At 37.6% G+C, this 26538-nt stretch overlaps 2 protein-coding genes across 6 annotated transcripts in view; one reads left to right on the top strand and one right to left on the bottom strand.

Annotated features, from left to right (window-relative positions):
* SPDYA (speedy/RINGO cell cycle regulator family member A) overlaps nucleotides 1-26326 on the top strand; it is a 58266-nt gene extending 31940 nt beyond the window's left edge. The window contains exon 6 of the mRNA XM_089922429.1: nucleotides 1936-26326. Coding sequence (XP_089778555.1) covers nucleotides 1936-2244 — 309 coding nt within the window. The 3' untranslated portion in view covers nucleotides 2245-26326. The remainder of the gene's footprint in view (nucleotides 1-1935) is intronic.
* Nucleotides 7619-26538, bottom strand: part of TRMT61B (tRNA methyltransferase 61B) — a 26774-nt gene continuing 7854 nt past the window's right edge. The window contains exons 3-7 of one of the 5 annotated variants that reach the window (XM_089922425.1): nucleotides 25709-25899; nucleotides 17863-17954; nucleotides 16932-17158; nucleotides 16141-16218; nucleotides 7620-16061 (exon numbers count right to left, since the gene is read on the bottom strand). In XM_089922425.1, coding sequence (XP_089778551.1) covers nucleotides 16018-16061; nucleotides 16141-16218; nucleotides 16932-17158; nucleotides 17863-17954; nucleotides 25709-25899 — 632 coding nt within the window. In that variant the 3' untranslated portion in view covers nucleotides 7620-16017. Of the gene's footprint in view, nucleotides 16219-16931; nucleotides 17159-17862; nucleotides 17955-25708; nucleotides 25900-26538 lie in introns of all 5 variants that reach the window. The other 4 variants (XM_022574160.3, XM_089922424.1, XM_089922423.1 and 1 more) reach the window with 4 other exon arrangements.

Raw genomic sequence — 26538 nt, 5'->3', positions numbered from 1 at the left:
AGAGTCCGCCTGCCGATGCAGGGGACATGGGTTCATGCCCCGGTCCGGGAAGATCCCACATGCCGCGGAGCGGCTGGGCCTGTGAGCCATGGCCGCTGAGCCTGCGCGTCCGGAGCCTGTGCTCTGCAATGGGAGAGGCCACAACAGTGAGAGGCCCGCGTACCGCAAAAAAAAAGGTACATCTGAGTGCTAACATTTATATGCTGAGTCCTAATGTAGCATTAATAATAAAACAAGAAAATCTGAAAGCTGGAGTTTCTAGAAAGGTGGGACTTATGTTGGGCATTGAAGGAAAAGAAATACTAAGACAAATAAAGGGAAAGGATATTCCAGACATGAGCAATAAAAACAGAAATACTGAGAAAAATAGTAGATAAATATGGAAGGAATAAGAAAATTTGATATTCTACTTCCTCACCTTGGGTATCTCTGCGCCTAGTTTTACATTGGCATAGAAATGTGTATATTTAGAGTTAATATCTTTATTTACTTCTACCTTTTAAAAGATATATAACTTTATTACATGTCTTTGGTTGAAAACTGTTTTGAAGGATTTAAGAAGTAGATTATAAAATAAATCCAATCCTAAAGTACACTTTAAAAATTAGGGTTGCTAGTATTCTTTATGCATTGTCTTGGGGGAGGCACAATAACCCTATTTTCTGAGGGAATCAGCTTTAATCTGGGGGTTTTAAGGTTTTCATTCTTCACAGCAAAAGCCTTCTTTCCAAACAAAATTTTACACACAATCCCCCAAATTGAGGTCCTCCACCTGCTGTGTCTTCCCTTAACCCCTCCTGTGACCCCTAATGTTGTCTGTGAAACCTAGGGCTCCTCAAACCAGTTTGAAAATCACTCGTCTAGGCAATTAATAAAGCACTGTCTGTCTTTTTTGAATAATAATTTTGTCTAGATACTTGAATAAAATAATTTTTTTAAAAGCACTGTCTAGCTCTCAAATTCTACAATTCTCATTTACCTTGGGTCACTGATAACCGCAACTAAACATTTTTGCTTAGAAGTAACATTCTAACATTCTGTTTAGAAGTTTTAGACACCATGAGGTCAGCAGGTAGGTACACTTCGCTAGCTTGTCTTAAATGGCTATCATTCTCCAGATGTTTACTATGTGATAAGGATTTTACACGTATTTAACCTTCAGGACAATCCTATGAGGCAGATGGTATCCCCAGTTTTCCATATGAAGATATTGAGGCTCAGAAAGGTTAAGTAACTTGCAAAGTATCATACAACTAGGAAGTGGCAGAGCCAGAATAAGAAACTAAGTCTATCCTGACTCTAAAGGCAGTGTGTTCTCTAACCGACCTTAGAGAACAGTGCCTGAGAGGTAGTGTGGAATCTTGAGTACTTTCTGAATAATCCCTCATCTAATCCTTGCAACAGCCCTCTGCAATAGACATCATTATTCTCTCCATACCACAGACAAGAGAATAGGAACCGAGAGGTTAAGCACCTTACCTGTGTTTTCATTCACCATATCTCTTGCTGTGATTGCAAACATGTTAAGATTAGCCTAACATACATAGCTGGAAACCTCAATTAAAAATATTGTTTTCAACCCAGTACATTCCAGAGAATTATGTATTGTTTTGGACTAACTGTATTATTTTTCCCAAACCTATAATATCCAGAATTGAAAAACCTGGAAGGTTGCTTCAGTTCTATTTCCTGTTTGAAATAATTTAAATACTTTGTCAATTATTATCTTACGGATCCAAGCAATGAATCACTTTATAGGTAATATAGCCTTATCTGGAAATGCTTTTTTTCTAAAAAAAAAAAAAAAAAAAAATCGGTGACAGATTTTTAGCTCTAGTTTTACAGGTAGCTTGTTCTTGATTTATAATTTTTGTTCTTAATTTTACTAAATTTTAAAATCTTATTAAAATTCTAAAAGAAAGCTTTCCACCATAGGTTATGGCCATTGCTCCAACCCATTATATATGGCAACGAGAACGCTCTGTGCATCACAGTGGAGCTGTTAGAAACTACCACAGAGATGAAGTTCAACTGCCCCGGGGACCTAGTGCCACACCGGTAGATTGTTCACTCTGTGGTAGAAAAGGAAGATACGTTAGACTGGGATTGTCTTCATCATCATCTTCATCCAGTGATACAGTAGAGGTGGTGGAGAAACATTCTCAGGAATCACACAACTCATTCCCAATGGACATAATAGTTGATCCTTCTCAAGCTTATAGCTGTTCTCAAGGTATGACTTAAGAGATATGTCAGAATTAGGATATGTCAGAATTAGATCTATGAATGTTATTAATAAATCCAAGTTATCTATTGACCAGTAGTCAGTCCTTATAGGCAGGAGTACATAATTATTTATATACTACAACAATATGAGCTAAAGTAGTATTGAAAGTTTTCCCCTTCTCAAGTACTACTTTTTGTCTTGGTATTGTTTTGTGGTAGCTTACCTAAACTAAGAGATTTTTAATGTGATTTTTGTTAAACTGAAACCTAATTCACCATAGATCTCAAGTATTTTAAGAGCCTGAAGCATTTTCTCTGAAATGTTTATTTTATTCAAAAGAAGTTTTAAGAAGAGAATAAATTTACTTGTAATCTCACCATGCAGCTTTATCAGTAATTAACTATTGGTTTCTTTTACACACTTTTTAAAATTGGGATAAAATTGACATATAACACTGTATTAGTTTTAGGTGTATAACATAATGATTAACACAATAAATTTAGTTAACATCCATCACCACACAGTTACGGTTTTTTTTTTCTTGTGATGAGAACTTTTAAGATACACTCTCTTAGCAACTCTCAAATACACAATCTTGTTAACTACAGTCACCATGCTGTAGATTATATCCCCAGAACTTATTTATCTTATTACTGGAAATTTGTACTTTCCACTACCTTCACCCACTCCCCCCGCTCTCCCCGCCTCCTCTGGCAACCACCATTTGGTGGTGTATCTATGAGTTCAGGTTTTTAAATTTATTTTTAATTTTTATTTAATATTTATTTATTTAGGCTGTGTCAGGTCTTAGTTGCAGCGTGCGGGCTCTTCGTTGCGGCGGGCAGGCTTCTCTCTAGTTGTGGTGCACAGGCTCCAGAGCGCGCAGGCTCAGTCGCCCCGTGGCATGTGGGATCTTAGTTCCCTGACCAGGGATCGAACCCACGTCCCCTGCATTGGAAGGTGGATTTGTAACCACTGGACCACCAGGGAAGTCCTGAGTTCAGCTTTTTTTAGATTTCACATATTATAAGTGAGATCACACAGTATTTGCCTTTCTCTGTCTCACTTATTTCACTTAGCACAATGCCCTCAAGTTCCATCCGTGTTGTCACAAATGGCAGGATTTCCTTCTTTTTTAAGATATATCTATATAGATATAGATATATAGATATAGATATAGATATATAGATATAGATAGATAAAAAGATAGTCACATTTTCTTTATCCATTCATCCACTGATGGACACTTAAGTTGTTTCCATTTCATGTCTTGACTATTGCAAATAATGCTGCACTGAACATAGGTGTGGGTGTGCAGGTATATTTTCAAGATAGTGATTTTGTTTCCTTCAGATAATACCCAGAAGTGGAATTGCTAGAACATATGGTAGTTCTATTTTTAACTTTTTTAGGAACCGCCATACTGTTGTACATAGTGGCTGCATCCAACAGTGCACAAGTGTTCCCTTTTCTCCACATCCTCACCAACACTTGTTATTTCTTGTTAACAGCCATTCTAACAGGTGGGAGATGATAGCTCACTGTGGTTTTAATTTGTATTTCCCTACTAATTAGTGATGTTGAACACCTTTTCATGTACCTGTTGGCCACTTGTATGTCTTCTTTGGAAAAATGTCTATTCATTTCCTCTGCCCTTTTTTTTTTTTTCTTTTTTTTTTGCGGTACACGGGCCTCTCACTGTTGTGGCCTCTCCCATTGCAGAGCACAGGCTCCGGACGCGCAGGCTCAGCAGCCATGGCTCACGGGCCTAGCCGCTCCGTGGCATGTGGGATCTTCCCGGACCAGGGCACGAACCCGTGTCCCCTGCATCAGCAGGCAGACTCTCAACCACTGTGCCACCAGGGAAGCCCTGACCATTTTTTAATTGGATTTTTTTTTCTGTTGAGTTGTATGAGTTCTTTATATATTTTGGATATTAACCCCCTTGTCAGATACATGATTTGCAAATATTTTCTCCCATTTGGTAGGTTGCCTTTTCATTTTGTTGATGGTTTCCTATACTGTACAGAAGCTTTTTAGTTTGATGTAGTCCCACTGTTTATTTTTGCATTTGTTGCCTTTGCTTTTGGTGTGAAATCCAAACAACAGTTGCCAAGACCAATGTCAAGGACCTTACCCACTGTTTCTTCTAGGAGTTTTGTGGTTTCAGGTCTTACATTCAAGTCTTTAATCCATTTTGAATTAATTTTTGTGCATGGTGAAAGACAGTGGTCCAGTTTCATTCTTTCACATGTGGCTGTCCAGTTTTTCCAACCCCATTTATTGAAGAGACTATCTTTTCCCAATATATTTTTGACTTCTTTGTCATAAATTAACCATATGTGTGCGTTTATCTCTGGGCTTTCCATTCTGTTCCACTGATCTACGTGTCTGTTTTTATGCCAATACCATACTGTTTTGGTTACTATAGCTTTGTAATACTATACACTTTTCTATTTCTATTTTAAAAAATAGAACCATACTATATCTATGCTTGCTTTTTTTTTTCACTTACCATAAAGCATTTCCTGATGTCATTATTTAGTCTTTGAAAACCTGATTTTTAGTCATGACATGCTATAAGTGCCACAATTTATTTGCATATTTCTTTTTTGTTGGGATTTAAGTGGTTTTGAACAATGGTATTTTATATTAATTTGAAAATAATCGCATGAACTGGAAATACTTTGTCAACCACACCCTAATTTTCATTTAAATTATTATTTATAAAGGTTGAGTACTTCTCTGACATTTCTCGATTTGAAACAGAACCAGAATGACATTCTACCAGCAGTGATCCTTTTTACTTCTTTTTTTTTTTCTTTTTTTTCTTTTTACTTCTTATAATGCCTGTGTCCCAGATTTTCACCCATCTAAAGATGGGACTGGCAGATTTCTTATGGTTCTCTCTAATTCTATAATGAGACTCACATTATTTCAGAGTTTCACCTATTTATTTTTACCACATTCTTACGAGATTAGCAGTCGCTACTGAAGTTTTACTGAGAAACTAGACTCTTAAGACTCCTGAAGGTAGGGGTCTTGCCTATTTCTGTTCCATTCCCTGGCCATAGTAATCACTGAACAAATTTGACTGACAGTATAGTCTCTTCCCTTGTAACACCTCCAAGCATTTTTATTTGTTCACTCATATTGAAAGTAAATAGGGTCTATCATAGGCTAAATGATAAGAACTTCCTTTTAGCATCCTTCCCCTCTCTCCTAAGCCCCTTTGCCTACAGTCTTTGATCCTCATAACAGGTAAGATTTACTAGATATTTAAAATGTTCCATGCAATGTGTTAAGGATTTTACATTCATAACCTCACTTAATATTCACAGCCAACCCCAAGGTAAATACTAGTATCTCCACTTTGTACATAAGGAAACAGAGGCTTAGAGAGGTTAAATCATTTGCCCAAGATGACTGAGAGAGTGACACTTGAACCCAGGTTTGACTCTACTACAACCTGAATTCCTGTGATGCTTTGCTACCCCCTTTGATGAAATCCTGCCTTCAGTAGTGAAAATAAGCTGCCACAGAAGTCTTCTAGCAGATTGCTAAGGACTAAAGAATTGGTGAAAGCATTAAGAACAAAGTCCCTGGCCCTGAACCAAGATGGTGGAGTAGAAGGACGTGCTCTCACTCCCTCTTGTGAGAACACCAGAATCACAACTAGCTGCTGGACAGTCATCGACAGGAAGACACTGGAACTCACCAAAAAAGATACCCCACATCCAAAGACAAAGAAGAACCCACAATGAGACAGTAGGAGGGGCGCAATCACAGTAAAATCAAACCCCATAACTGCTGGGTGGGTGACTCACAGACTGGAGAACACTCATACTACAGAAGTCCACCCACTGGAGTGAAGGTTCTGAGCCCCACGTCAGGCTTCCCAACCTGGGGGGCCGGCAACGGGAGGAGGAATTCCTAGAGAATCAGACTTTGAAGGCTAGCGGGATTTGATTGCAGGACTTCAACAGGACTGGGGGAGAAAGAGACTCCACTCTTGGAGGGCACACACAAAGTAGTGTGCGCATTGGGACCCAGGGGAAGGAGCAGTGACCCCAGGGGAGACTGAACCAGACCTACCTGCTAGTGTTGGAGGGTCTCCTGCAGAGGTGGGGGGTGGCTGTGGCTCACCATGGGGACAAGGACACTGGCAGCAGAAGTTCTGGGAAGAACTCCTTGGAGTGAGCCCTCCCAGAGTCTGCCGTTAGCCCCACCAAAGAGCCCAGGTAGGCTCCAGGGTTGGGTTGCCTCAGGCCAAACAACCAACAGGGAGGGAACCCAGCCCCACCCATCAGCAGTCAAGTGGATTAAAGTTTTACTGAGCTCTGCCCACCAGAGCAACAGTCAGCTCTACCCACCACCAGTCCCTCCCATCAGGAAACTTGCACAAGCCTCTTAGATAACCTCATCCACCAGAGGGCAGGCAGCAGAAGTAAGAAGAACTACAATCCTGCAGCCTGTGGAACAAAAACCACATTCAGAGAGAGACAGACAAGGTGAAAAGGCAGAGGGCTATGTACCACATGAAGGAACAAGATAAAACCCCAGAAAAACAACTAAATGAAGTGGAGATAAGCAACCTTCCAGAAAAAGAATTCAGAATAATGATAGTGAAGATGATCCAGGACCACGGAAAGAGAATGGAGGCAAAGATCGAGAAGATGCAAGAAAGGTTTAATTAACAAAGACCTAGAAGAATTAAAGAACAGAGATGAACAATACAATAACTGAAATGAAAAATACACTAGAAGGAATCAGTAGCAGAATAACTGAGGCAGAAGAACGGATAACTGACCTGGAAGACAGAATGGTGGAATTCACTGCTGTGGAACAGAAAAAAGAAAAAAGAATGAAAGGAAATGAAGACAGCCTAAGAGACCTCTGCAACAACATTAAACACAACAACATTTGCATTATAGGGGTCCCAGAAGGAGAAGAGAGAGAAAAAAGACCAGAGAAAATATTTGAAGACATTATAGTCGAAAACTTCCCTAACACAGGAAAGGAAATAGCCACCCAAGTCCAGGAAGTGCAGCAAGTCCCATACAGGATAAACCCAAGGAGGAACACACCGAGACACATAGTAATCAAATTGGCAAAAATTAAAGACAAAGAAAAATTATTGAAAGCAGCAAGGGAAAAACGACAAATAACATACAAGGGAACTCCCATAAGGTTAACAGCTGATTTCTCAGCAGAAGCTCTACAAGCCAGAAGGGAGTGGCATGATATACTTAGAGTAATGAAAGGGAAGAACCTGCAGCCAAGATTACTCTACCCAGCAAGGATCTCATTCAGATTCTATGGAGAAATCAAAAGCTTTACAGACAAGCAAAAGCTAAGAGAATTCAGCACCACCAAACCAGCTCTACAACAAATGCTAAAGGAACTTTTCTAAGTGGGAAACACAAGAGAAGAAAAGGACCTACAAAAACAAGCCTAAAACAATTAAGAAAATGGTTATATGAACATACATATCAATAATTACCTTAAACGTGAATGGATTAAATGTGCCAATCAAAAGACACAGGCTGGCTGAATGGATACAAAAACAAGACCCATATATATGCTGTCCACAAGATACCCACTTCAGACCTAGGGACACATACGAATGAAAGTGAGGGGATGGAAAAAGATAGTCCATGCAACTGGAAATCAAAAGAAAGCTGAAGTAGCAATACTCATATCAGATAAAATAGACTTTAAAATAAAGAATGTTACAAGAGACAAGGAAGGACACTACATAATGATCAAAGGATCAATCAAAGAAGAAGATATAACAATTATAAATGTATATGCACCCAACATTGGAGCACCTCAATACATAAGGTAACTGCTAACAGCTATAAAATAGGAAATCGACAGTAACACAGTACTAGTGGGGGACTGTAACACCTCACTTACACCAATGGACAGATCATCCAAAATGAAAGTAAATAAGGAAACACAAGCTTTAAATGACACAATAGACCAGATAGATTTAACTGATATTTATAGGACATTCCATCCAAAAACAGCAGATTACACTTTCTTCTCAAGTGTGCACGGAACATTCTCCAGGATAGATCACATCTTGGGTCACAAATCAAGCCTCAGTTAATTTAAGAAAATTGAAATCATATCAAGCATCTTTTCTGACCACAACGCTATGAGATTAGAAATGAATTACAGGGAAAAAAACATAAAAAAGACACACAAACATACAGGCTAAACAATACGTTACTAAATAACCAAGAGATCACTGAAGAAATCAAAGAAGAAATCAAAAAATACCTAGGGACAAATGACAATGAAAACACGACGATCCAAAACCTATGGGATGCAGCAAAAGCAGTTCTAAGAGGGAAGTTTATAGCTATACAAGCCTACCTCAAGAAACAAGAAAAATCTCAAACAATCTAACCTTACACCTAAAGGAACTAGAGAAAGAAGAACAAACAAAACCCAAAGTTAGCAGAAGGAAAGAAATCATAAAGATCAGAGCAGAAATAAATGAAATGGAAACAAAGAAAACAAGAGCAAAGATCAATAAAACTAAAAGCTGGTTCTTTGAGAAGATAAAGAAAATTGATAAACCATTAGTCAGACTCATCAAGAAAAAGAGGGAGAGGACTCAAATCAATAAAATTAGAAATGAAAAAGGAGAAGTTACAACAGACACCGCAGAAATACAAAGCATCCTAAGAGACTACTACAAGCAACTCTATGCCAATAAAATGGACAACCTGGAAGAAATGTACAAATTCTTAGAAAGATATAACTTCCCAAGACTGAACCAGGAAGAAATAGAAAATATGAACAGACCAATCACAAGTCACGAAATTGAAACTGTGATTAAAAATCTTCCAACAAACAAAAGTCTAGGACCAGATGGCTTCACAGGTGAATTCTATGAAACATTTACAGAAGAGCTAACACACATCCTTCTCAAACTCTTCCAAAGAATTGAGGAGGAAGGAACACTCCCAAACTCATTCTATGAGGCCACCATCACCCCTACACCAAACCCAGAAAAAGATACTACAAAAAAAGAAAATTATAGACCAATATCACTGATGAATATAGATGCAAAATTCCTCAACAAAATACTAGCAAGCAGAATCCAACAACACATTAAAAGGATCATACACCATGATCAAGTGGGATTTATCCCAGGGATGCAAGGATTCTTCAATATATGCTAATCAATCAATGTGATACACCATATTAACAAATTGAAGATTAAAAACCATAGGATCATCTCAATAGATGCAGAAAAAGCTTTTGAGAAATTTAACACCCATTTATAATAAAAACCCTCCAGAAAGTGGGCATAGAGGGAACCTACCTCAACATAATAAAGGCCATCTATGACAAACCCACAGCAAACATCATTCTCAATGGTGAAAAACTGAAAGCATTTCCTCTAAGATCAGGAACAAGACAAGGATGTCCACTCTTGCCACTCTTATTCAACATAGTTTTGGAAGTCCTAGCCATGGCAATCAGAGAAGAAAAAGAAATAAAAGGAATACAAATTGGAAAAAAAGAAGTAAAACTGACACTGTTTGCAGATGACATGATACTATACACAGAGAATCCTAAAGATGCCACCAGAAAACTACTAGAACTAATCAATGAATTTGGTAAAATTGCAGCATACAAAATGAATGCACAGAAATCTCTTGCATTCCTCTACACTAATGATGAAAAATCTGAAAGAGAAATTAAGGGAATACTCCCATTTACCATAGCAACAAAAAGAATAAAATACCTAGGAATAAACCTACCTAGGGAGATAAAAGACCTGTATGCAGAAAACTATAGGACACTGATGAAAGAAATTAAAGATGATACCAACAGATGGAGAGATATACCATGTTCTTGGATTGGAAGAATCAGTATTGTGAAAATGACTATACTACCCAAAGCAATCTACAGATTCAATGCAATCGCTTTCAAATTACCAATGGCATTTTTTACAGAACTAGAACAAAAAAATCTTAAATTTGTATGGAGACACAAAAGACCCCGAATAGCCAAAGCAGTCTTGAGGGAAAAAAACGGAGCTGGAGGAATCAGACTCCCTGACTTCAGACTATACCACAAAGCTACAGTAATCAAGACAATATGGTACTGGCACAGAAACAGAAACACAGATCAATGGAACAAGATAGAAAGCCCAGAGATAAACCCACGCACCTATGGTCAACTAATCTATGACAAAGGAGGCAAAGATATACAATGGAGAAAGGACAGCCTTTTCAATAAGTCGTGCTGGGAAAACTGGAGAGCTATACGTAAAAGAATGAAATTAGAACACTACCTAACACCATACACAAAAATAAACTCCAAATGGATTAAAGACTTATAAATGTAAGACCAGACACTATAAAACTCTTAGCGGAAAACATAGGAAGAACACTCTTTGACATAAATCACAGCAAGATCTTTTTTGATCCACCTCCTAGAGTAATGGAAATGAAAACAAAAATAAACAAATGGGACCTAATGAAACTTCAAAGCTTTTGCACAGCAAAGGAAACCATAAAGAAGACAAAAACACAACCCTCAGAATGGGAGAAAACATTTGCAAACGAATCAACAAAGGATTAATCTCCAAAACATATAAATAGCTCATGCAGCTCAATACTAAAGAAACAACCCAACCCAAAAATGGGCAGAAGACCTAAATAGACATTTCTCAAAAGAAGACATACAGATGGCCAAGAAGCACATGAAAAGCTGCTCAAGATCACTAATTATTACAGAAATGCAAATGAAAACTACAATGAGGTATCACCTCACACCAGTTAGAATGGGCATCATCAGAAAATCTACAAACAAATGCTGGAGAGGGTGTGGAGAAAAGGGAACCCTCTTGCACTGTTGGTAGGAATGTAAATTGATACAGCCACTATGGAGAACAGTATGGAGGTTCCTTAAGAAACTAAAAGTAGAATTACCATATGATCCAGCAATCCCACTACTGGGCATATACCCAGAGAAAACCATAATTCAAAAAGACACATGCACCCCAATGTTCATTGCAGCACTATTTACAATAGCCAGGTCATGGAAGCAACCTAAATGCCCACTGACAGACGAATGGATAAAGAAGATGTGGTACATATATACAATGGAATATTAGCCATAAAAAGGAACGAAATTGGGTCACTTGTTGAGACGTGGATGGATCTAGAGACTGTCATAGAGAGTGAAGTAAGTCAGAAAGAGAAAAACAAATATCGTATATTAATGCATATATGTGGAACCCAGAAAAATGGTACAGATGAACCGGTTTGCAGGGCAGAAATTGAGACACAGATGTAGAGAACAAACGTATGGACACCAAGGAGGGAAAGCCGCAGGGGAGTGGTGGTGGTCGTGGGATGAATTGGGCGATTGGGATTCACATGTATCCACTTATGTGTAGAAAATTGATGACTAATAAGAACCTGCTGTATAAAAAAATAGATTAGATTAAACAAACAAAAAAAAGAACAAAGTCCCTGATGAAAGGTTGTATGGAGTGAACTGGGAGAGAATTCCAACCATAATTTGAACACATATTTAACTAAAGCAGAACAGAAGCACTTATATTTTATTCAAACTAGTGCCTTAGATATCAAAAGTAGTCACACCCTATGTTTAGGCTTTGATATTTCAATGGGAAATCAGAGTGCACCCAGGGGGTAAGGGGCTCTGCTAGTCAGCTTGCTTCGAGGAAAAATAGGAAAGCAGGTCTTTGAGGGATTTTGGATGAAAAGTGGGGCACTTGACTTAGGGCAGTTGTAAATGGAACTGTGCTTTCTTCCTGTCCCTGGATGAAAGCCCTGACACCCTGGTTTAGGATATATAGGTCCTATATAGGAAGAAATAAGTATTTACTCATTTGTGTTTTGTTCTGAGTGGGAATTCAAGGTTAAATGTAAAACCTGTTGTTTCAGGATGACAGAGGGTAGGCAATACAAAGAAAAATTATTGGTCATACATACACTTGACCAATAAACGTTTACATTCATTTTCCCTCAGTAGGCTTAACAAGTCAGTGGGCTAACGGGGGGTGGAGAGGATTAAGGGTAACATGGTATTATCAGGAACAGTGGTCTCTTACTGCCTCAGCAGCTGTTTTGATGCCCAGTAAATGGCCTCTACCAGCAAAACTTTCTTCCTCCAGTCTATATAAGGTGGTTGGTTGGAATCACCTAAGGTTTGTGGCTACAGACAACTCAATTCATTCTCCAGGAGAGACGCAAAGAGCTGATGCTCTGCTTAGGCTTTTATGATAAAACTTACCAATAGCTGGTATCGATGCTTCCATCCTTCTTTCAAACGCAAGCAACTTCTTGCTTTTCAGGTTAAAAACATGTTTTTCTGCCTTAAGATTTTTTTCTCAAAACAACACGTTCAACGAACAAGTTTTACATAAACATGTTTATGACATTTACTAAGAATAAAATAGTTGATTTTGATAAGGTTGTGGGAGATAGATGAAGCATTCTTTACAAACTTACATGCATCACAATCACCAATCACGTGCTAGCCACCTTATAAAGGTAGTCTCATTTAACACCTGACCCCCCACAAGAAATCCTGAAGTGCCACTATGACATTCATTTTACTGATGAAGAAACAAACTCAGAAAAGTCACAGCTGCAAAGTAAAACAGCAACAATGAAAACAGCAAGATGAGGACCCAGTTCTATCTGAATAGACAGCACATTTTTATACTTACTGAACTATATTGTTTCTCTTTACCTTATGCTGTCTTAACCTAGGCTAGTATATCTGAGACATGGGTACATATTATTATGTATTGTCTGAGGACTCCCCAGATTTTAGAGTGAAGCCAAGGGAAAAAAGCAGTATACCAAACCTTAGTCCTGGGTCACGTAGGCAGGCACAAGACATTCCATTATGCAATCTAAAACCAAATAATTTTTCCTCAGAAATAAATCCTTCTCTGAACTTCCTTATTTACTTTTGTCATTACCACTGTTCTAGTCATCCCAATTTAAAATCCTTAATGAAGGCATAATCAGGGCTTATAAATTAATGATGTGATAAGGGCAATGCTAACTATATGGTCAACATTTATGAGCACAAAAGATTTCAGAATCAATTCTGTAGGGTGAGAGACATAGTGAAGGCTGTTGCAAGGAAGTTATTTATGAGCTGGGCTGAATCCTGTTTGCCCAGAGAAATAAGGCAAACAGTAGATGTTTGCCTGAACAGTAGATGAAAGTTTGAATATATATAGCTTCTCTCCCTCTACATCCAATGAACCACCAGCTTATCTGGTTCTTCCTTCACAGTATTTTTTTACACTTGCCCCTTTTCCACCCCTGATAGTTGTATATTAATACAGATCACCTCATAGTTGTATACTATGTATTACTATGACATTTCTGATTTAATAGTTTTTCCTTCCTTTAAATACTCAGACACCACTAACAGACTAACTTTTAAAAAGTATCTGCTTTTACATGACCATGGAAACTTCAGAAGTTCCCTACTGACTCTGAAGTATAAAGTTCAAACTCAGAGTCTTCCACAATCTGCGAGCTATATACTTAAATTTCCCCCTAGAACAACCAAGTCAACAGATGAAATAACACCTGATCCAGTGTAGGCTTCAAGCCATCAGCAAACTTTTACTGATTTACTGGGTGGAAAAGTCAGGGCCTTTGGAAGTTACTGGGAAGACAGCTGTGAACCACTCACAAATCTCTAGGAGTTTATATTATGGTAAATGAGAACCAGACATGAACATAGAAAGCTAACTTTAGAAGAAGGCACCTGTCCCACAAGCCAGATTATAAACATGCTTAGTGTTCAATGGAGAGATGGATAAAGGGCTTAAGCTGGACTTTGATTAACTATATAAATAAATGTTTATTTGCTTATATAGTTTGGTTTTCAACTCATTATTAGAATGGACACTGTTAGCTCTTGTTCAGTTCAGCATCTACTGAGCATAGTGTACTGAACAGAAGCCATTCTACATGAAATAGGAGAAGGCACAACTTTTCTTTGCTCTTAAGTCAGCCCCTTCTCCAAGAAGTACAATTAGGGCCTGCATTCAAAACAATAAATGAAGGACAGAATTCCACTAGTAGTTAAATAGAAAGGCAGAAGAAAGGGGAGTATTCCATGATGGAATCTAAAAATATACATCAGAGCGTCTATAGATCTGGAAATGTTATGAAAACTTTAAAGCCATTATTATTGTATGAGTGTTCGGATACCTACCATTTAGAAATGGTACCAGAAGACTACTCCGCTTATGATTCAATCAGTTCTCCAAATGCAACCAGAGTGATTTTTTTCCAAAACACAGATCTAAGCATGTTACCACTTATTTCATGAAATCTTTCAATAGCACCCCATTTTTCTTAGGATAGACAAACTCCTTAACAGGTCTACAAGATCCTCCATGGCCTGACCCCTACCTATCTTTCAGTCAACCCCATCACTGGCCTTTTTTGTTCTCATTTTCCCTGCTGTAGTTAACTCTTACCTGCCCTTCAGGTCTCAGCTCAACTGACACTTGCACAGGTAATTACCTGATCAGAGCAAAACCTCTACTAAATCCTGTACTTCTCTGAAGTATTTATAACAGTTTTAGTTTTATATTTGTGTGATTATTTAATGTCTATCTCTACTATAGGCTGTAAAGTCTAAAAAGGCAGAGATTTTAGACTAAATTTTTCCACAGAACGAAAAATATGTAAAATGTTATTTAGAATATGTACATTATTTTAAGTAGTTCTAGCCTAAGGGATAAGTAGCATATATCCTCCCAGGCACTACTACTTCAAAACCTATAAAACATCTATATTTAAATAATAACTATAAGCTTATGTTTATCTGTAAAATATGGATAATCTTAAGGATGAGCTACACATATTAAATGAAAAGATATTATAACGTTCTTAAAACAATGTAAGGCACATGGTAAATGTAAGGCACATGGTAAATAACATTATTCATAGTGCCTATGAATAATAATAAGCCCTAGTCCTAATTAATTCATATGTATAAAAAGTGTATCTCTCCAAACATTATTTTTGGCTGCGCCGTGCAGCTTGCAGGATCTTAGTTCTCCGACCAGGGATTGAACCTGGGCCACAGCAGTGAAAGCGCCGAGTCCTAACAACTGGACCACCAGGGAACTCCCCAAACATTTGACTTATATAACAGAATAATTCTGATGTTCTTTCAAACTGTTAAAATGATTCTGAGAAAGATAAGAGATTCAAGAATTGCTACATCTTTTGTTACAATTTTTAAGATAGTTATTCTTATCAGTTTTCCCCCTATTATTTACTATAGCCCAGATTTGTTATTTTTTAAGACACATACAAGCCATTAAAATATGTACTTAAAATACACAGATACCTAAAATTTATCTCAAAATGCATATTTTATTTTGGTAGCCAATGACCATCAATCAAACAAAGAAAAGAAAACTAATTTCATGAAGGAAGACAAATCTATGGAGTGGTTTACAGGAAGTGAAGAATGAGATGGCTCAACTAAACAAACTTGGAATCATTAACTACAAAATGTCAAACTAACTGCAAGACAAGTGTCAAAATGGGACATTTAAGCAGTTTCGAAATGTTACACATCTTTCTCTAGCTTTTGTTACTTTTCAAAATTACATGTAAAAGTTATACAAATCATAGTAGTAGCTAAGAATACCAATCTATGAAAGTAGTGATTTGCAATACAAAGTTCTATTTTGATATTTTTCTTCACATCTTCAAATCAGTTGTCATCTGAGGTACTCAGTTAAGTTGTGGTTTGCACTTCCTCAACTTGACAAGAAAAGCTAATTTGAAGGGAGGAAAAGGTAAGGTCATTGCAATTTTGAGAAGAAAACACCATATAATATAGCATGAAAAACTTACCTGTATGACCAGTTTGCCAGTGTATAGGTCTAGCAATATAGGGAAATGATCCATAGGGAAAATCAGAATGTGATTCTTCTGTTATAGAACAAAATATGTATTGTAAGCTACATAAAATATTTTATAATTTGTTCACAAAACTGTTAAAAAACAAATTACTGTCCTTTTCCTATAAGTTTTTTCCTCTCAGACTTTTTTTTTTTTTTTAGCATTTGTCTTGGAGCTATTCTGACAGTTATCTTACAGAAACAACTTGTCAAGGATGACATGACAAACCTATATATGGTTTTATAACCAAATGGATAAGCTCATATCATAAATCAATGGATGTCTGAAAACTTGTTTATGGCCTAAGTAATGTGTACATACAACAAGGACCTAAATTTAGTTCTTTGAAAAATTCCTAGAAGTTGCTTTTTGGAATATTAGCTATTTGCATATTGGGTCCTATTAAATTCTTTCCCTTCAGTGATAATCACTGATCTAAATTTACAACATTCTTTAGTATATTTAAAGTATTTCATAAGCCAATCCCCTTGTCACAAGTAAAATATGAATATTATAAGAAGTTCAGTTCTTCAAAGGTATCAGAGTTTTACATAAAAGGCAGGAAAAGTCATGATTCTGTCGCTTAAAAAATTTTAATTTAACAGAATAAATACCACATTTCAATTTCTATAGGAAAAACATAATAAATCCCTGAGAAATATTTTTATAATGTATTGCCCAATACATTCAGGAATGTATTCTCCATTTATTATTGCAAACACATGCATAAAACTGAAGGTCACCATGGTCATCTTCTTGAAACATCTCACCTTCAATTCTAATTTTCTTTTGAGAATGTAATTGTAAATCTCTGTTGATTTTAGGTTCCACTTTTTGAGGTAAAATTCCATTTTTCTGTTTTGCAAGGCAAACCAACCAATCTCTGACAATAACTTCACTTATCTTTTCACATGAGAGGGCAAGTTCACAGATGCGAATTCCATCTAAAAGTTCAATAACCTGTGTGATGCTTTCAAAAAAGTGAAAAATATAGTTTAAATTTCTACTACAACAATAACTTTATATTTAAGTTCACTATACCTCTTACGCCAATTTAAATGCTATGCTTAAATCAAAAGGGAAAAAATGTAAAAATGCAAGTTAGGGCACATAAGAGGAGAATACTAAGTAAAAACAATAAAGAGACTATAACATCATTGTTCACATTACACTTTTAAAAACTTTTCTTCTAAATTGTCAGAAGAAATATGCATCTTATATTACCATTTATGTAAAGGATGATTTAAACAGCAGTATAACTGAATTTGGGACATATGCTGTTTCATAACAGTTTTTTTTTTTACTTTTAAAAAAATTTATTTATTTTGGGCTGCACTGGGTGTTCATTGCTGCACGCAGGCTTTCTCTAGTTGTGGCGAGAGGGGGCTACTCTTCGTTGCAGTGCGCGGGCTTCTCATTGTGGTGGCTTCTCTTGTTGTGGCACATGGGCTTAGTTGCTCCACAGCATGTGAGATCTTCCCAGACCAGGGCTTGAACCCATGTCCCTTGTGTTGGGAGGCAGATTTTTAACCACTGTGCCACCAGGGAAGCCCTTCATAACAGTTTTACGAGATAACATATACACTTAACTCAGTTACAAAATGAACACTTTAGCCTAGTACTTAAAACAAAACTGTGTTTAAAATAACATTACCAAAAAGTCACATTACTCACTTTGCTAGATATACAGCACATACACCACCCTGTTTAAGATTTGGGTATAAAACAGGCAAAGCAACTTGAGGATTCAACATATCCAAAGCTACCTGTAGTGGGGGAAAGAGAATCAGACTGAGTTTTGTTTAAATAAAGCATGTGTTTTCTTTTCTTATTGAGGTGAAATGATACACTTTGGGAAAGCAATTACCCAGTTAAAGTATTTCATTTTTTAGAATGTAATACTAATGACTGTCATTTTACCCCTCTCAAAAAGGCATACTTATAATTATACAATTTGTCATAGTACTTGACTACATAAAAATTGTAATGGCATGTCTTGTACTTGGCAATATTGATAATACAGGAATCTTTAGCTATATTTTATACACATACCTAGATACACACAGACACACACACACACACACACACAGTTGCCCCTTGAACAACATGTGTTTGAACTGCGCGGGTCCACTTAATGCAAGGATTTTTTTCAATAGTAAACACTACAGTACTACACAATCTGTGGTTGGTTGAATCTGAAGATGTGGAACCCTGGATATGTTGGAACCATGGATAGGGAGGGCCGACTATAAGTTATACTCAGATTTTTGACTGCACATAGGAGTGGTGCCCCTAAACCCCATGTTGTTCAAAGGTCAACTGTGGGCTTCCCTGGTGGTGCAGTGGTTGAGAGTCTGCCTGCCGATGCAGGGGACACGGGTTCGTGTCCTGGTCTGGGAAGATCCCACATGCCGCGGAGTGTCTGGGCCCGTAAGCCATGGCCGCTGAGCCTGCGCGTCCGGAGCCTGTGCTCCGCAACGGGAGAGGCCACAACAGTGAGAGGCCCATGTACCGTGAAAAAAAAAACAAAGGTCAAACTGTATATGTAAAGTTTCAATGCTTTAGTTCAGCTTTTGGCAATAGAAATTCACATTATCTCAAATATGTATTTTTATGTTCAAAAGTGTTGAATATTAATTTTAGAGATTCTAAAATTCAAGAATCATGTCCCTTGTTTCTTTACTCTTCATTCAGTTGCAGAATACAGGGCTGTATTCAAAAGATGTTGAATAAATGCAGAGTAAATGAAATTACAAAAAAATTCACTGAAAACAAAAATACAGTCAAATAGAAAATAAAGTGACTTACTGATAGATAGCTCTAGAAATCTAATGTAGTTGGCACATCATTATATTTACTAAATTAGAAATTATTCTGTTTATGTGTTTTAAAAAAAACAGTAATAATGGGTCATCATTCATTATTAATTTATTCACCAAATATTTACTGAGCATCTACCATGTGCCAAGTATTTTGCTAAGTGGTAAAAGTATAATGGGAGCTTATATTCTATTTTGTTTCATAGGAACTTATATTCTAATTAAGGAATAGGCAGTAAACAAAAATCTAATAAATATGTAATTCAGAGGGTAATGAGTGACATGAAGAACTACAGGATTATAAAGGAGGACATGAAGGATAGAATGACAGGGCAGGGGAAGGAAGTACTATTTTATACATAGGCTGGTCAGTGACGATACCTAAAGAAAATGATTAAGGTTACCCTGTGGAAATTGAGGGGGGAAGTGTGCTCCAGATTCAGAGAACAACAAATACAAATGCTCTGAGGCTGTAGGATACTTGGTGAGTCTGAGAAGGCCACAGTCGCTGCAGTGGAGACAAAAGGGGGAAAGTGGTAAGAGAAGAGTTCTCAGATGGTGGGGATGTGGTGGGGCTGGGGAGGGACAGATTATGCAGAATCTTACAGACTTTAACTTTACTCAGGAAGCGAAAAGTCACTGGAGAGTTTGAGACATGGTCTGACTTTTTAAACTTTTTTGAATGTGATAAACATAACATAAAAGTTGCCATTTCAAGTGTACAATTCAGTGGCATTAAGTACATTCTGACTTGGGCAAGGAAAGATGACGGTGACTTGCAACAGCAAATAGCATTGGATGCGATGAGAACACAGAGCCAATCAGAATGAGAACTGGCTGTCAGATGTGAGAGAAAGACGTGAGAATGAATCCGGTGTTTGCATCCTAAGCTACAGAAAGGATGGAGGTGCCGTTTACTGTTGAGGAAGATAACTTAAGACAATGGGAAGAATAAGCTTGGGGAGAAATGGTCGAGAATTCAAGATGTGGACACAAGTTTAAGATGCCTGTTAGGGCTTCCCTGGTGGCACAGTGGTTGAGAATCCGCCTGCCAGTGCAGGGGACACGGGTTCAATCCCTGGTCCGGGAGGATCCCACATGCCGCAGAGCAACTAAGCCCGTGAGCCACAACTACTGAAACCCGTGTACCACAGCTGCTGGGAGCAACTAAGCCTGCTCTCCACAGCTGCTGAGGCCCACGCGCCTGGAGCCCGTGCTCTGTAATGGGAGAAGCCACCGTGATGGGAGGCCCACGCACCACAGCAAGGAGTGGCCCCCACTCGCCACAGCTGGGAAAAGTCCACGTGCAGCAAAAGGGACCCAATGCAGCCATAAATAAATGAATGAATAAATAAATAAATACTTAAAAAAAAAGATGCCTATTAGATATCCAAGTAAAGATCTCAATGACTAATCAAATGGCCAACGGTGTGGACATATTGGTCTCTGTGACTGTAGTTTTAGTATATTATCAACAAGGACCAAAATAAGACTACCAAGAAGGCTGCCATTCCAAAGCTCCATGGCTCAGCTAACAACATTACCATTCATTAGCCACTCAAATCAGGAAATTACAGTCACTATTTCTTTACCTTGAATTCTTTTTTGAGAATCTGTGGGGTTTTGATGCTTTTATTTGGATTAAAATTATCCAGTCCTACAAATCTACCTCTTAGTATTTCTCAAATTCATCCTACTGCTAATGCTTTAGGTCAGGACCTCATCATACCTTGTTGAAACATTACAATAGCTTTCTACATAGACTATGTAAATTCCATTCTTTCACCAGAATTATTCTGAAACAGGAATCTGGACATTCTACTCCCCTACTTAAGAACTCATCAATAGTTTTCCATTATCTAAAAGATAATGTCCACATGTCCTAGCTTGATATACACACAAGTGTTCTTCACTATCTAGTCCCTCATGACTGTATTTGCATCTTCATCTCCTCATTAGACCCAATTCTACAGCCATAATGTTTCATGCTTCTGAGTCTTTCTATAAATGTTTATATGTCTACCTTTTCTTCTATATCGAAACCTCCTTTAAATGTATAATTCATTTTTGTCTTAGCATAGTACACGGCACACAGCAGGTCTCTAATACATATTTGTTGAATCAAGAAAGTGGTTCAGTAATTCAGAGAAAGATGATAATCCTCCACTTAGATGATTAAGGTATATTCCATGGAGGAGACAACCTTTTATCTAAGCTTTGAAGGAAGAGTAGAATTTAAACAGGTAGGGACTTCCCTGGTGGTGCAGTGGTTAAGAATCCGCCTGCCAATGCAGGGGACATGGGTTCGAGCCCTGGTCCGGGAAGATCCCACATGCCGTGGAGCAACTATGCCCATGCGCCACAACTACTGAGCCTGCACTCTAGAGCCCGCAAGCCACAACTACTAAGCCCATGTGCCACAACTACTGAAGCCCACACGCCTAGAGCCGGTACTCCACAACAAGCGAAGCCACTGCAGTGAGAAGCCCGCACACTGCAAAGAAGAGTAGCCCCCGCTCGCCGCAACTAGAGAGAGCCTGCGCTCAGCAATGATCCAATGCAGACAAATAAATAAATTAAATAAATAAATTTATTTTAAAAAATAAACAGGTAGAGAAAAGGGAAAAGGAGAAAACTAATAATGATGAAAATCATAGCTAATACTAATTTAATGCTTACTATATATCAGGTACTGTTCTATGCACTTTACAGAAACACCTCATTTAATCCTCAACAACACTATGAAATAGGTATTATTATTGATTACTATCCTGTTTAATACATGAGGTGACTGAGGCACAGAAAGATTAAGTAATTTACCCAAGGTCATATTGGCTGTTATGGAGCCTAAGTGAACCAGGATGAATAAACTCCAAAACTTACTTCCCTCTATTCACTCCCTCCTTTTCTCTCCTCAGAGATAATCATTGTCCTGAAGTTGGTAATGTTGCCAAATAATTTTATGCTTCTACAACATACGTATATAGCTACAAACAATACATGGTACTGTTTTTAAAATTTTACATATATGTAGCCATTCCATACTTATTCTTGAATAATTCATTTTTCACTAAGTTCTATGAGATTTTTTTTTATTGGAGTGTAATTGCTTTACAATGTTGTGTTAGTTTCTGCTGTACAGTGAAGTGAATCAGCTCTATGTATACATATATCTCCTCCCTCTTGGACCTCCCTCCCATCCCCCACCCATCCCACCCATCTAGGTCATCACAGAACATGGAGCTGAGCTCCCTGTGCTATACCGCAGGTTCTAACTAGCTATCTTACACATGGTAGTGTATCTCTGTCAAATCTAATCTCCCAATTCATCCCACCCTCCCCTTTCCCTCCATGTCCACACGTCTGTTCTCTACATCTGCATTTCTATTCCTGCCCTGGAAATAGGTTCATCTGTACTATTTTTCTAGATTCCACATATATGCATTAATATACGATATTTGTTTTTCTCTTTCTGACTTACTTCACTCTGTGTGACAAACTCTAGGTCCATCCACATCTCTACAAGTGACCCAATTTCGTTCCTTTTTATGGATGAGTAATATTCCATTGTCTATATGTACCACATAGTCTTTATCCATTCATCTGTCAGTGGACATTTAGGTTGTTTCCATGTCCTGGCTATTGTAAATAGTGCTGCATTGAACATTGGGACATATGTGTCTTTTTGAATTATGGTTTTCTCAGGGAGATTTATTGATGTAGATACAGTACATTTATTTCACTATGTTAAATAATACCATTGTTAGTATTCCACCATGTCCATTCCTCTTTTGATGGTTAGGTTGTTTACAAAATGTATTAAAATTTGTTTAAAATCTTTTATTAGCCATTTTTTTCTTGTTCTGTTCTCTTTGTCTTTGTGGTTCAACACCTTTTTTTATTCATCTACCCTCATTTGAGATGGCAGGAGTATAGGCAGGTTATATAAAAAAGCTAAAGAAAGGAAGGTTGAGATCAGATTCTGAAGGACACCATAAATCTTTGAATAAAAAGTTCCTAATTGGTTTCTCAGCAGGAGAGTGACAGTATGAGAACTAGATCAGTCTAAAGATGAGGAGAATGGATTGGAAGTGTGAAGGCCCAGGAGGTGAGATGGCAGCTAGGAGAGGAATTAAGTAGTCAAGGAAGCAATAATCAACTAGGATAACAATAACCAGAAATCAAGTGGTGGGAACATGCATAGAAATTTATGTTTACTAGTATGGAGGTTCCTTAAAAAACTAAAAGTAGAGTTTCCATTCAAAAAGATACATGCACCCCCATATTCACAGCAGCACTATTTACAACAGCCGAGATATGGAAGCAACCTAAATGTCCACTGATAGATGAATGGATAAAGAAGATGTGGTACATATACACAATGGAATACTACTCAGCCATAAAAAAGAATGAAATAATGCCATTTGCAGCAACGTGGATGGACCTAGAGATTATCATACTAAGTGAAGTAAGTCAGAAAGAGAAAGATAAATACCATATGATATCACTTATATGTGGAATCTAAAATACAGCACAAATGAACTTATTTATGAAACAGAAACAGACTCATAGACATAGAAAACAAACTTCTGGTTACCAAAGGGGAAAGGGGGTGGGGGAGGGATGAAGTAAGAATTTGGGATTAACAGATACAAACTACTATATATAAAATATCAATAGATGAATAAGGTCCTACTGTATGAACTACATTCCATATCCTGTAATAAACCACAATGGAAAGGAATATGAAAAAGAATATGTATATATGTGTACAACTGAATCCCTTTGCTGTACACCAGAAAATAACACAACATTGTAAATCGACTATACTTCAATAAAATAAATAAATAAACATCCTCTCCCCCAAAGATATTTATGTTTACTATACACCTCTTGAGTTTCGGTCAAGTGCTACCTTCAAGCAGGACTTTCACCAACTGACAATTTTTAGAGACTTTCTTAAAGAAAGGAAAATTCTTCATGATCTAGCTTTAACTTAATAATTCTATATTATGAGTAATTTATTTATGAACACCAACTATAATTCTTTGCCCCAGTAGTATATGACTCTTCCCCAGAAGCTGACAGTTCTCCTCCTTCTATATGCTCTGAGTATTCATCTGACACTATTATTCAAGAGAGATTCAATTGAAAAAATCTAGTAAGGAGTATTCTTTCCTTTGGAAGAGGAATGGATGTTTCAGCAGGTTTCCACAAGGCTGTAACAATACTGTTAAAATCCTTTGTTGTGTTTCATGCTCATCAAGCAGAATTCTGATGACCAATTAAACTCCCACGTATCTGTGACGTTCCTATGGATGGCCCACATAGAACAAGTCCTCTTTCTGCCCTTATTGAGCTATATAATGTGCAAGCCAAACAAGGATGAGGAAAAAAAAAACACAAACTGTGGTCCTTGTGTCCAGGAAGCTGTGCCACTGTAGCTATTGGCTTTAGTTATATCAGAGATAGGAAGCAGTCCTGATAAAAATCACCCCTTTGAACTTTACTTCATTTCTCACCTAGTTTCCCTTATAAAGTTCCTAAAATAAGCTTCCAATAGCCAATTAAGAAAAGTGAAGAAGGGACTTCCCTGGTGGCACAGTGGTTAAGAATCCACCTGCCAATATAGGGGACACGGGTTCGAGTGCTAGTCCAGAAGATCCCACATGCTGCGGAGCAACTAAGCCCATGCGCCACAACTACTGAGCCTGCGCTCTAGAGCCCATGAGCCACAACTACTGAGCTCGTGTGCTACAACTACTGAAGCCCACGCACCCAGAGCCCATGCTCCGCAACAAGAGAAGCCACCACAATGAGAAGCACGTGCAACGCAATGAAGAGTAGCCCCTGCTCGCTGCAACTAGAGAAAGCCCGTGCGCAGCAACAAAGACCCAACACAGCCAAAAATAAATAAATAAAATAAATAAATTTATTTAAAAAAAAAAAAGAAAGAAAAGCGAAGAAGACTTCTTACCCAGACCTCAGTCCATAGTGTCAAGCCATGAACTGATAATGGCATCATCAAGGGTAAGGCAACTTAAACTAGAATTGTGAAACTCTGAGGTCATCTAATAGCACTATGGCCCATATCCCCACCATCACTGTTCACAGCTTAAAATGGCATTCTCTCGTCGTCTATCCTTTTATCTTCATACTACTCTGCTTCTCCTCCCCTAACTCAACCTCCCACTCCTCCCTCTCCTCACAAATCCCTCCACTCCACTTTCTGGAGCTTTGTTCACAATAAATATGCCTCTATCCTCAACATCTTTGACACTCCTCTACATCCTGACTTTAACTGTCTAAAGATGCCTCTTGCCTCTTCCCTCAAAACTGAAGGCTATTTATTCCCCCAAATCTCACAATATGAGGTCAGGTGCGGGGCTCAGTATGCTCCCAATGCTGCTTCCAAATTATTATTCCTTTATCCTAGAAACGTTGAAGTTCATGATGCTCAACTACTCCTCCTAGTATTTCATCGTTACCCCACATTTATTAACAACTTTGGCACCTAATTCAGTATATCTCTCTGCTCTGAATCCCACCATGATATTAAAGGAAAATATTCCTCCCACTCTTAGAGACAGAAATGGGGCAAATAATGAAGGAAGATCCTTTTCCATATAAAAGAAGCATGGTCCTTGTTTTCTTTGTACTCAGTATTAGGTAATATCATAGGACTACTTTAGAAAACTTACCGCATCAAATGTTAAAGATTTTATGTCTTCAGTTGCTCCTAAAATATCCTTATGAATAAAATCCACGTTGTCTGGCCACTCTTCTACATGACTCATTTTCCATGAATCACGCCAGTGTTTGTAATTCTTCTTAGCCAGTTCATGGTGGTCTTTTCTAATTTCAAAACTTATGACTCGTCCTTGTGATCCAACTTAATTTAAAAAAAAATCACGACATTAAACAGTATTAATCGGTACATAAAGAATGTCAAAATTTTATTTTGCAAAGATATTACATGGATGTGAAAAAATAATTCAAATAGTTCAAGGTTACAAAAGTCTCTACCCTATCCCAAATACCCAATCAATCTCCCTCATCAGAGACAATCATTCCACCATAGTTATTTACCCTTCCCGAGAAAGTCGCTGCCTATAGTACAAGTGTACAAGTATCTTTCTCTGTTTTAAACACACGTTGTTACCTATCATATATACTGTCCTGTACCTTCCTTCTTATTTACCAATGCCATTTCAGTGATTAATGATCTACTGCATTTTTTAAAACAGCTATTATGTTCCATTGTATGACTATGCCACAGTTTATTTAACCAGTCACCTACTGATGAACATTTAGCTTGTTTCTAGTCTTATGCTATAACAAACAATATTGCAATAAAAATTATTTTGCCTAAGTCTTTGTACACATGAGCCAGTATATCTATAGGATAAGTCCTAAAAATGGAATTGCTGACTCAAGGGATATGTGAATATTTTTATTTTGAAAATTATTACCAAATTGTCCTCCAAAAAAACAATGATACCAATTTACACTCGACCAACAATGTATTAGA

This window comes from Delphinapterus leucas, chromosome 13, assembly GCF_059928025.1.
Source record: "Delphinapterus leucas isolate spDelLeu-1000000601 "Yukka" chromosome 13, BTC_Dleu_Yukka2, whole genome shotgun sequence".
Lineage (NCBI taxonomy): Eukaryota > Metazoa > Chordata > Mammalia > Artiodactyla > Monodontidae > Delphinapterus > Delphinapterus leucas.
Note: the sequence above shows the minus strand (reverse complement) of the source record. Positions and strands in the feature narration are given on the sequence as shown.